The 12,954-nt window shown below is 39.5% G+C and overlaps 1 protein-coding gene across 6 annotated transcripts in view; it reads left to right on the top strand.

The window, feature by feature from the left end:
- The window catches only part of MEIS1 (Meis homeobox 1), a 140,832-nt gene that overhangs the window by 103,177 nt on the left and 24,701 nt on the right, over positions 1 to 12,954 (top strand). For all 6 annotated transcript variants that reach the window (XM_005662507.3, XM_021087437.1, XM_021087439.1 and 3 more), the window contains one exon: positions 12,160 to 12,236. In XM_005662507.3, coding sequence (XP_005662564.2) covers positions 12,160 to 12,236 — 77 coding nt within the window. The remainder of the gene's footprint in view (positions 1 to 12,159; positions 12,237 to 12,954) is intronic.

The raw sequence follows: 12,954 nt of genomic DNA, 5'->3' as shown, positions 1-12,954 counted from the left end.
CTTCCTAAGTCAGTTGTCTGTTGGCAGACATTTGTGTTGCTTCTGTGTTTTGGCTGTTGTAAATAGAGCTGTGGTGAACATTGGGGTGCATGTATCTTTTCCAATTAGAGTTTTTGGTTTGGGGATATAGATGCAGAAATGGGATTGCTGGATCATATGGTAGTTCTGTTTTTTAGTTTTTTAAGGAATCTCCATACTGTTTTCCATAGCAGCAGCCCCAATTTACATTCCAAGTTAACTTTGAATACCTTTATTTCTGCCATCTTTATCCTGTCATCTCATTGGTGACAAGGCCAGCCTTTTCTCCCACTCAGTTAAGATGTCTCATGAACATCTGTGAGATCTGTGGGAACACCACAGTAAAAAGTCCGCAACCTACGAGCATTTCCTTGTCCAGTTAGATTGGACAACAGAGAAGACATAATTTGGCAAACAAATACAAAAGATCTGCCCAAATTTTGACTAAGACTCTTCCCTCTTCTGTAATCCACTCTGGAGACAGACAGTGAATTCACATCAATAAATGCTTTGGGGAGTTAAAAAGGGTTTGCTTAAGGAGGTTCATAAAGATAAAGGTAATCTTATTACTAAGACAATTTAAAGTTTTTAGTTTTTTTTTTTTTTTTCTTAAAGGGAAATTCTCTTTTGATTGCAAGATAAGGGTTTTGTTGTTAACCAAGGTAAAATAGAGTGCTGAATAATCTCAAATTAAAAATTAAAGTGTACGTTACAGAGAATAGAGATAATTAAATAGCTTAGACTACAATAGGTAAAAGGAAAAGAGTTTTCATGAAAATTAGCTAAGTAAAAGTAAATTGTGTTTGAATCTTAACTTCAGATCTGTGTGCTCTGCTATTTGGCGTATGTTGAATTGATAATGCCTGTGTGTTAAAGAATTCTGGTTGTTTCTTTGCCTCTCTCACAGCTTATAAAAATGCAAGCAGACTCATCTAATGAATATTAATAGGAATGATGTGTAGATAACACATAAACCCCCCGGATCTGTGGAGTTTGGATGGAGTAGTCAGAAAGGATTTCTGTGGCTTTATTTAATACCGAATTTACATACTTTTAAAGAATAAACATCATCTTAATATTTTAATATCAATATTCCAAAGTGGAGATTTTAGTGAAATAAAAAGCTTAATTTTCCTTCCCTGAACATTATATTCACCAAGGTCTGCATTTTAAGAGACAGGAAACTGTTAGCTAAAAAAGAAATTAACTTAATCCCCCTTCATTAAGTTCCAGCCCTTTTTTTTTTTTTTGTTACTTAGAGACAAGTAATAATTATATCCTCAGCAATGCAAAGCATGTTTTACACTTTTGTTATACAAAAGAACTGCAGTTGTTAAGGTGACAGCCAAAGAAAACGAGAACATTGATAAATAGTGATACATTTTTTTTTTTTTTTCTGAAATCTTCTCTGACTCTTGAAAGTAAATATCACTCAGGTGTCTGAGCAGCATGTTAATTCATTAACAGCAAAAAACGACACGTGATCTTAGAAAATGTCAATCAACTAGCTAAACGATATTTTCCCAGCTAAGGTTATAAACACGACAACCAAGTGGGTGGAAGATATCTCAAGTGACTGTACACCCTGAAATGCATAAAAGGTGGGCATTTTATTTTCAAGGTTTTTTTTTGTTTTTTTTTGACGGAACTTTGAGCAAGTACACAGTAAATCTCAGTGCTGTATATTATATAAAGCATCTGCTTTTTCTGTCTTGGGTGTTGTGAAAAGAGTTTTCTGATTTTAGCTTTACAAAAGGGGGAAATCATTAAAATGTAGTTTGTATCATTTCCCTCCGTTATTTGTCATCTTTATGGCTGTTCTACAGTTTTCACGGCACCTTTAATGGTAAGCTTGGTCAGGAGAGGTGAGCGGGAATAGGCACAGACTTGGCTGCTGCCAGTGTCTGCTAGCTGGGCTTCAATCCACGTCCCTGTAGATTTTAATGTCCCCACAGACTGCTGGCAGCCTGCTTCCAGCTGTGGCAGGCATGATGCAGTGAATTGCTTTTGAATGTTCTTTACTCAAATAGGCAGTAATTACAAGCTTAAAGAGGTTTAGTGGTCCAGTAAACTACATAATCACCCCTGAATTAGCCCGGGCTCATCAGTCGCAGTCCAGCAAGCTTGAGTCTGCTGTTTGTATGCAGCCTTGATCACATAGCAACCTGATCAGCAGGTGTGGAACAGCCAGAGTCCCCCATAAACACAACTGTCTACTGGGGACAATGATCTCTAATGAGATGAGGCTACACCATCACTGTAATTTAAGTGGGAAAATTAGCACTAGAGAATGAGTACCAGTTCCAGGGGTCTTTAGTCATATTGGGAGCAGCATGGATTCTCCATCTCTCTCTCTCTCTCTCTCCCTGTCTCTTGCTTTCTCTCTCTCAAATCTTCTCTCCAAATGTACCTTTTTGCTTCTAACTTATGGGTGCTTTATTCTTCCTGCAAGGATGTTTGTCTCAATATTTAATGCTGGACAGGGTTCTGCAAAGGCAGTAGTGATGACCCGTCAACAGACTCATTCCAAATGGTATCTTCGTATTTCATATTCCTCGCCTTTTCTTTTCCTGGTTTCAAAACTCTTTCGCTTTGATTTTTAAAGTGGAAACGTGTTCTTCGGACGTGGGGTGGTCTCCTTTTAGCTGACATGCTCTTGGCAATAGCGGAGATGAGCTGTATGTAGTTCAGACCAGATCCTTATTTTATTGGCATTTATTGTATAAACTGGTCATGAACTTTCTTTTCAGAAAAGTGGTCTAGGATGGTGTGCCATTGTTTTGTTTTATTTGTTGCAGTGCAATTCTTGGGGGAGAGCCTGTATGTCGAAATAGCCTCCTCTGTTCTTTTCTTCAGTCCTGGGCTAGGCCCTGTGAGATGGAGAACTCGAATTTTATTACATTGCAGTTGGAGAGTGGGAAGGGAACTTTTGCAACAAATAAACCCAACAACAACACAGAGTGGGTTTTGGAGAAACTTCAGGGGAAGGTATACACGCTAAGAATGACAAACAGAATAACCCAGGAATGAAGAGCCTGGACTACAGAATGAGGTTTCTTAGGGTCAAATCCCAGCTTCATCCTATTTGCAAGTAACTTAGATTCTGTGCCTCAGTTTCCTCGTCTGTCACTTCAGGGTAAGAACACTGACCTCCTGAACTTGTTATAAGGGTGAAACTAATGAATACTGGTAAAGCACTGAGAACATTGCCTGGCACAGAGTAAGCATTGTAAAAATGTCAGTTAAATAAAGTGAATCGAGTCTGTACTGTTTCTGGAATTTGTAGAACTGAGAGTGAAGAATGAACAATTGTTGGGATGGGGGCTGCTAGTTTTCTAATGTTTATCTGAAGTCATCTGCTTATAAATGCTAGTCGAGGCAGTTGGGGTGTCTCTGACTTCAACTGCGCTCCTTCATTCATACCACAAACATTTATTGGGCATAGATCTGGGCTAGTTGCCTTGTAAATGGCAATAGCATTCCTGTGTTTTTATTAGTATTCTACTAAAATGAAATGGTTCCAAATGTAATTTAACTCATATTTGATTAAGAATTACATACAGAATGAAAGTAATTGGTAGAAAAACACACAACAATTAATTTCAAAGCAGACAATTTAAGGCATGTTGTAATGTAGCTGGATGGAATAGCAGGCATTTGTTTCTATGACCCTTGAAGAGTATACTTGTGTAGAGTCTACCATTGCTCTTATATTTATAAGAAAAGCTAGAAGAACTAATAAAGTGATGGATGTATTAGTTTCCACTGAGTTTTGTGTCTTGTAGCAAAATTTCCTATTGCTTCCATTAATAAAACTGGGTTGTAGATACACGCACATTAAGATAATAGCTTCCTCATGAAATGAGTAATAGTCATCTATATATTCATGATCAACTCCCCAGGAATGAATGGGATCGTTCCACTCCTCACTTAGAAAACAAAATAGTTTGGAAGTGAATTTTCTCAACTTGTATTCTATCACCAAGTTTCAAATCCCAGCTCCACTCCTCACAGACTGTGTGAACTTGAGAAAGCTCTTTGTATTCTCTGTGCCTAAGTTTCTTCATCTGTAAAATGGGCATAATCGTTGTGCCTACCTCATAAAGTGTTTGTGAGGATGAAATGAATTAGTGCATGCGACATCTTTGGAAAAATGCCTGGTACATCCTCACTTCTTACTAAGTGTCGTTGGTTACTTCTTCTACCATCTCACCAACACTACTAAGCCCCTATTAATAAAGCCCCTTTGGAGGGGTGCTGGAGGGAGAATGTGGAGAAAGAAAGGGAACTTGCATTCACCTCACAGCTCCATCCCCACTCCTTGATCTTGGCAGAAGCAGTGGGGGTGATGGGCAGAAAAGCAGCAACTCTCCCTGCATCAAGGCTATTTAAACAACAGAGGAACAGTCAGTCGTCGCTCATCACAGGGAATATCTTTGTTCCCATTCCATTTTAATATGTTTTTGGTTTTAAAATGTTTAGCTTAAAAGAAAGCGGGGGGCGGGGGGGAAATGGAGAAATGGGAAAGAAACCTCAGCGGAAGTGCAGCCAAGTGGAGAAACTCAAGGGAGAGCAGACATGGCTCCAGAACTGAGTAGCTGTGAGCCCTTGGGCATGTTTCATGGTCAAGCCGAGCCTCAGTTTCCTTATCTACAAAATGGAGCTAAATATGGTCCCTGCTCGTGGTGGGGGGGGGCCGGTCACCAAGAGCATGTAACGCATGTAATGCATTTGTCCTGTTGACAAACAGAAAGAATTTAAATGAGTTATTATTGAAAATGATTTAAGGAGGACCCAAAACTGAAGCAGGAGTTTTCTGCCCTATTCCCTACCCCCACCCTTGCCCACCTACTCCTTCCAACCTGTTTTTCTTATTGGCCTTTTTGTGTTTCCTTTTATAGCCATGGTTTCCTACTAAGAGAATCAATATTCAGGGAGTTCATTAATAATCATAACAGTTCAAAATAATTTTAGCACTCTTCATGAATTTTAATACTTTTAGGAGGAGTATATAAGTAATTGCTAATTTAGAGTCTACATTTTATGTCTTTAATGCATATATTTAAAAATACTCCTGGAACATATCTAGCTAATGAAGAATAGATCCAAACATTGTTATTAGAAATAGAATTGCAAGCAACTGAAAAAAAATTCCTAACACAAAGGACTATGAAATCCCTTAATATAAAAGTGCCTGTCTTTTAATTTAGTTTTTGTTTTATGTTTAACAGTTATTTATAAGAAATTAAAACATCAGATAGGTGAGACAGGTGAGACGTGATAGTATTAGCCTCTTGTCTATAAAATGTTTTCATTGCTGTGTATTGTTTTGTCTCACTAGTGCAAAAGTGAAGATTTTTATGAAATACTACCCAGTGTTCAACTTTTCCTTTCACACTTATGTCATTTTCATGTGATAAGACCAAGTTTAGAGATTCCTACTTGACCTTCCTGCTTGCATAGCTCTGCTAGCAACTTCTAACCCCTTTTGGGTATACAAGAAATCAGGAGGGCTTGTCTGGAAAAATGGCTTGACTAGGGCTTCAAAAAATAGGACGTGCTGAGCAATCTATAGAGCTCATTTGGTCTGAGCAACTGGGTAAGCGAGGAGCGTTGGTGGGGCATTAAGACAACACGTTGAAATCCCGTGACTTCTCCAATGATGCTACAAACATTTTTGGCTTCTTAGCCGGCATGGACATCGTGGTTCTTCTTTGGATTCCAGGCTGTGTGAGGATGCAGGACTCAACTGCTATGCATTCAGGCTAGGTTCTTCCACTGCACGGTGCACTGCTTTTGTAATGCAAATGGGAGGCACAAAGTGTCTCTTTGATAATGTGCAGTCAGAAGACAAAAAAGCATTCACTGAAACAGTAAAACTAATTCATAAAGCTGAAAGACAATAGGGAAGCATTATGGATTTTTTTTAAAGGAAAAAAGTATCCTAGATCAATGTAATTGTCACAGTGTAAGCTATTCATAGTCAATGCATAAGGGGAAAATGGCTGCAAGTTTATTTAAATTGGAAGAAGTTTCTATAGGCAAAAAAATGACGTTAAACAAATAGAAATATATTTGGTTAACAAGCTTCTGCTTATGCTCTTAGAGGTCACATACATAGCTGGTTGTTTTAATTTAGATCCACAGTATTTCCTTCGTGACAAAAACTCAGTAGAAGTTTTAAAAGAACACAGAGAGCTAATGGTTAAGAGCCATATGGTAGGCTTTTTTCTTCTTCTTTAAAGGGAGTATCTCTCCATCACATACCAGAGTTTAGCTCAAGGTCAACTTATATTAATGCATTAAACTTCGCTGTGGAGGAGGCAAAGGGCTGGAGGAAAAAGGATAAAAGAAGTTCTGAAATTGTTCTTCCAACATATTCAGCCAAGCAACAGAACATTGCCTTGATAAGGGTTATATTGGACAGTTGCCATAATTCCTCCTGTTAGATCAGCTTCCCGGGTACCTATTCCCATACCTTTTAAAGTATAGCATGTAACATTTTGCTTGAAAATTGCTTCCACCTCTATTGCTTTGTTATAGCTGTTTTGCAGTTTCGGTAGAGAGGCAGTTCTGTGTCACAAGAAATTACTAATCTGAGGCTTGAGAAGGGGCAGCGTAGCCTTCCATTATCTCACCAGCGAGCTCTGTACAGGATTATTTTCAAATTTTCTGCTGCCATTACAATGTGCTGTTAGAGTGGGCAAGCCAGGGAGGGAGGGAACATTATTGAAACTTGGTTACCAGGGTAGATAAGATAAAGTTCATCACTGTCTTGGCATCCGCATTTGCAGTCAGGGGTGGAAAATTTGATGAAAGGAGTACATTTGGTCAAGGATATCGTTAAGATATAAGGCTGGACATTTTCCATCTGCGTGTGCTGAAGAGTTTCTCTTTTCGCATTAATGCTCCTCTGAGAGAGTCAACTCGATTGTTTCAAGACAGACAAGACAGACGTTTTCTTCCAATGAAGTAAACTTGTAAATATCGGATCACCCACATCAGAAGCCCCCTCCTATCCCCATCTCCAAACATATCATTGGAATTGTGCAGAGATAACTTTCTTTAGAAAGTTGCCATCTTCTCTCTGTCACTTCCTATTCTCTGTGGCGGGTAAAATGACAGTTCAGACTTAATTTTGACGTAAGCTATTTTTAGCCTTTTTTTTTTTTTTTTCCAGACAACCTCTCCTTCTGGGACACAGGACACATACTCTAGGGATCGTTTTATTCTTTGATGGGGTTATTAAGCAATCACTGTGATACAAGGTCATTATTAGAAGTCATGCTGCAGATCCGGAAACACAGGAAGAGTGGCCAGCGGTTTCTGTTTTCCCCAAGAGACTTATACTGGGAAGAAGAAATCAGGGTGTTGATTATTGAAACTGGGATGATCATTTTGGGAGTTCTTTCCTTTAGCTCGAGGTCCACTGCCCACAAGCCACTTGTTTTCCCTTGGAGCCCAGCCCTTCTCGCCCCAGCGAAGCCCGCCTGCCTGATACGTGTGCGCAGGTTTAGTGTTGGAAGGGAGGTCAGCCTTGCCCATACATAATCACTGTTTTATGGCTTTCACTCATTCCTGAGGTGTTAATGCAGATCAAATGGGAAACACTCGGAGAAAGAAGCCTTGCAGCTACTGCACAGCCCCCTCTCCCGTCTCAATCGTTAATTCTTATTGTAAGATCTAAAGGTAATTTTGTTTGCTCTCTTAATGCGTTGCAGTTCTCCCAGTGGCCCTTGCATATCCTTTCTCAAATTCCCATCTTGATCAATTGTTTGCAAATAATTAAGCTTTTAAGAGATAATGGCAGGAGGCTAATGTACACAACAAAGGCAAGGTCTCCTGTCACTGTCTATTGGACTGTGGTCAAATTTGCTTTGATATCCCATAGCGATTCGGTTGATTGGTCCATCTGGCAAGTGCTATCCCCCTTTCCTTCGCAAGAACCCGCTCATCTTTCTTAAACCAGTGTCCTTGCCATTTAGATGCCATAATAGCAAAGGTGTTCAGCGAAATGGCAGTGGGGACCTAGCCCCATCGTTGGGGTGGTTTCGAATGAATTTCCCATTTTCTTCCTAAAACGGCACTCCTTGTTCTCTCTTTTGTAAAATGACATCTACTTTTGCCCTTCTTACGGCCTCACTTAGCCCTGTGGGTGGAACACAACTGCGCTTTGAGTGTTTTTACAGCAGCCTTGCCTGTGGCACGTTGGGTTTTTGTTATTTTTTTTCTTAAGTCTACAAAGGAATAACTCATACTGTCCACAAAAAGCTTATCTAGTAAAGATCCATAGGATTTAAGATAGTTAAACATATTGGATTTCAGTTAAAAAGCCTACCTCTTTGTGAATTTTTGGCTATGGATTCACTACCTGAAAGTCATGCCTTTCATGTGATTCTAGCAATTACAGATTTTTTTTTCCCCAAGGAATTGAAAGTTTGTGGGACACCATGGCCAAGAACTACGAGAAAAAGAAAAATACCCAGTTGATCTACCAGAGACAACGTTTTAGGAATTTTGTCGATGCCTTTCCCCCCTTAACAATGACCAGTTTACTGTGATATTTCATTTCATCCAGGCTCATTCATTTCTATTAAAAAAATATATCCTGAACAACTGAAAATTGTTTAATGGAGACAGAGTGCTGGGTCTCCATAGCTTGAGGCTGCCTGGCAATTATGCTGCATGAAATTAGACACAGTTTGTTCCAATTACTTAAAATCAGATCACATGAAAAGTGACAGAGGGGAAAAAGACAGTAGAACTTTCTCATTTTATGATATTTAAACGATGAAATCAGAAACTGCATGATGTAAAGAAACAACCTAAATTTGCACTGAAAATTTGCAGGCTATTGATAACTCTTTGAAGCTGTAATGATTCAGCTAATTTTAATGATCCAAAGAGAATTTTCCTGACACCACTTGCATAAATAACATGTGAATGCCATTTGCTTTATAAGAATGGATGTAAAGCTTGCTCACAAACAGGCATGCAAAGATACTCTTGAAAACACAGCACAAATAAATGACTGTGACAGTTCTCAATTTTCAAAGTAACTAAAGGTAAATGGCATAAATATTAATTTTTATCCAGTTCTGGTTATAATATTTAGACACAACTAACAAGACAGGGCAAAAGGTGTTGCCATCCACCTGCAATGAAGAAGGACCATTGACATATTTATTAATTCTATTGAACATCACTGCGATAGATTTCCAGAGGACCTGCAAAATCATATGACAAAAAAAAAAGCAAGTCATATTACAGAAGATGTTATGGAGTGGAAACGACTAGTGTACATCAGTGTACAACTGTACATGGCAAATAGTGCCAACAGCTAGATGCTAAAATTTGTATATTTTGAAAAGTAGGCTTTTATTCCTTAAACATTGCTAGCCTGAGTAATCTCCAGGTGATAAAACTGAGCAAAAATTGTCCCTTGTTCAAAGTCTCATAGTTAGTGAGTAGCAACATAATTTATTCAGTCTGACAGGGTCATATATAACTGTGTGCAATTCTTCAACTCGTATAGACATAGAACTGCTCTATCAAACCTTAATGCACTATTCAGAGGATAAGAGATTCATTTGGTGTGTATTGTGTGGCAAACCTTTATGCAGCAGGAGTCATGTTTTATTTATCTTAATTTTAATTTAATTTTTTTGCTTTTTATGGCCACACCCATGGCATATGGAGGTTCCCAGGCTAGAGGTCTAGTCGTAGCTACAACAGCCAGCCTTACACCACAGCCACACCAACATCAGATCTGAACTGCATCTGTAACCTACACCACAACTCATGACAACGCCAGATCCTTAACCCACTGAGCGAGGCCAGGGATCGAACCTGCAACCTCATGGTTCCTAGTTGGATTCGTTTCTACTAGGAATGAATTATTTATTTGAAAAGAATGTTTAGACATCACTTTTCAGAGTGAGGTATGGAAACTAGTGTTGTGGATCTCGAACTGGATTCTTTATACTTCCTGGGGCTTTGAAAAAAATTTTTATTATACATTTTGATGTTGCATCTGAGTGGAGACTATCTGTGCATCATGACAAGTCAGAGCCATCCCTTCATTCCATAGATATTTCCTGCTTTCATTTATGTGCTGGTCTGGGCTTTGAGGATGGAGAATGAGAAAGGCTGGGGTTTTAGAGTTACTAAATGAGTGAGATGAGACATATGAGCAAGGAAACAAATAATCAGAGCGGGTGTTTCAGAGTGATGCTCACTATTAGGGGAAAAAAAGGAAAAAGCTGGTGTGAGAGTGAGGAGGTGGGCTGGGGGAGAGTGGGATGGGTCAGGCTTGGCATCTGAGCTGAGACCTGAAAGTGAAGTTGGAGCAGGAGCCTGAGTGGTAGGGACCAGTGTGGTGTGTTGGAAGAACAGCGGGGCTGGACAGAGGGGTGGGGTGAAGAGAAGAGGACGCCATCTGAGAGGTGGCAGGCCTGATGGTGGTGGGCTTTGCAGGGCAGGGAGAGCTGTCTGGAGGTTTTTGAGGGGATGGGACAGAAATGGATATTATGAAAGGCGTTTGCCACATCCTTCCTTCATGATAAGACTTAGACACTGGACAGGAAGCAGGAACTATCCCTGAGTCATGCTGCTGCCGACCGTGCCTTCCTCCAGCCAGTTTCCTCACCTGTAAAACAGGAGGGACAATAGATTCCATTTATGTCCCTCAAAGGGATGTAATGGGGATTAATTACCATTCTGTCTGTAATATACTTGGAGCTCTTTAGAGAGAGGCACGATATTCCATGAAAGCAAAGCCTTATTCTAATTGTGTATTTATTGATTAAGTGACAATCAAGAGACAATGCTTATGGGAAAAATGGCTACATCTCAGCTCTCCACAAACGAATCCCATGTGTATAGATATAGAACATACTTAAACTTACATATAAAAGCATTGAAGTGGTCATTAACAAGCCTTCTTAGCATCTAATCAGACATTATTAATAAGATTGAAAGCCATGTTAATTAACATTCAATAGACCAGAATTTAGTTTCCAGTGGCACAGACAGTTAAATGGAGAGTTGGGGGTGCCCTTTCCCATTCATAAGCACGGAGAAGGTTGACTATCACAACGGTTTTTATCTTGGGAGAATTAATGGGGATGTAGTGTTTCAAAATCGCCAGTGTCTCTAATAGACGGAAACCGTGTTCTTAGCTCTTCTCCCAGCCTTTAGAAACGTATATGTCAAATTGAGATAGAGTTGATTATTAAACAGAGAACGTCTGTGCCCAAACTAATCTTGGTAGAATTCTAAACATTCCTCTAGGAAAGTATGGATTTTGTTTTATTATCTTATCCTGCCGATTTTTTTATCCACTCTAACCCCTGAAGAACATAACGGAGCTTGTTCTTTGCATGCAAAATGTGCTGGTCTTTGACCTTATCCTGGCCTATGCTCAGAATCCCCGTGTCTGTTGACATTCAGTCAGGGAAACCAGCTTTGGTAGAATTTCATTTGTTTGTGCTTCGCAGAGGAGCTAAGATGAATGGTGGTATTAAAAAAATACACCCACTTTAATTTTGATCTTTGCATCCAGCAACATGGTATTTTAGAAGAAGAATGTCATGCTAATAAGGCGCTTAACTCTGGGACCTGAGCTGAGGTTGTTGGCCCAACTGGTTCAGCTTGAGAAATCTATCGTTCTAGTAAAATATGGTGTCAAGGTCATACCCTTTTATATGGTCAAAAGGGACTTATTTTAATCCTATAAAATACTGTGAAGATCCTATTGAACTTTGTGTGTTTGCAACAAATAAACTTGTTAAAGAATAAACTCAGTATCAAGGTTCTGCAAGTATCCTAAGTAGCTATTTATACACTTCACTAATCTTTGTAATTGACTTGTCTTTTACTGCCATTAATTAGATGATGTAATATTCCATTAATAAGAGTGACACACCTCAGCATTCTTACCTTTAATTACAGAGCTCACTAGACACTTAGGTTATTGACAAAATAGCCTAAATACTGCCTGATGTACACATCATTTTTGTTTTTACAGAGCATATGGGTTTATTAGTGAATCCCCTGCACCTAGTGGTGCACGTGACGTGTGATGTACACGTCCTGTCCAAAGCGTGTGTGCATACACCTATCTTTTTTGTCCTCTTTCAGCACCCTTATCCTTCTGAAGAACAGAAAAAGCAGTTGGCACAAGACACAGGACTCACCATCCTTCAAGTGAACAATTGGTAAGTAATCTGGCTTTGTGTTTACACACAATCTGCTTCCCCCTCTGGCAACCTGCCGCTAATGTTTTGTATTAAGAAGACGCTAATGTTTTGTATTAAGAAGACACACCCAGTTTTCCCTGGTGGCTTGTTGATGCAAAGGTGAGAACACACTATTGACTGGTGGGTTCAAGAGCACTTGCTGGCATAGAAAAGAAAACATGGCATTGCTTTCTACCTCCTTTAGAAATTGATAAACTTAAGGCACAGTAGAAATTTTAATTCCTGCTCACTCTGGCTCTGTAAATGTCTATATGTCTTTTTTTTTAAGCCCTTTAGCATAATCAGTAAAAAGGGCGCATTCTCTCTTCTATGAAGTAGGAAAATCCATCATCACTCATCAGTTGGGTTCTATTTTTTTTTATTTTTTGTCTTTTTTTAGGGCTGCACCCATGGCATATGGAGGTTCCCAGGCTAGGGGTCAAATTGGAGCCACAGCTGCCAGCCTACACCACAGCCACAGCAAAGCAAGATCCGAGCCACATCTGTGACCTACACCACGGCTCATAGCAACACCACATCCCTAACCCAGTGAGTGAGGCCAGAGATTGAACCCACATCCTCATGGATATTATTGGGGTTCATTATTGCTGAGCCACAACAGGAACTCCCTGGTCAGGTTTTATATTCATGGAATAAGTAAGTTCAGTGAGCATTTGTTAGGGCCGTGCCTTCCAGG

The sequence above is a fragment of the Sus scrofa genome, chromosome 3 (genome assembly GCF_000003025.6).
Source record: "Sus scrofa isolate TJ Tabasco breed Duroc chromosome 3, Sscrofa11.1, whole genome shotgun sequence".
Classification (NCBI taxonomy): Eukaryota; Metazoa; Chordata; class Mammalia; order Artiodactyla; family Suidae; genus Sus; species Sus scrofa.
The sequence above is the reverse complement of the archived record's forward strand: the minus strand, read 5'-3'. Positions and strand labels throughout refer to the sequence as shown.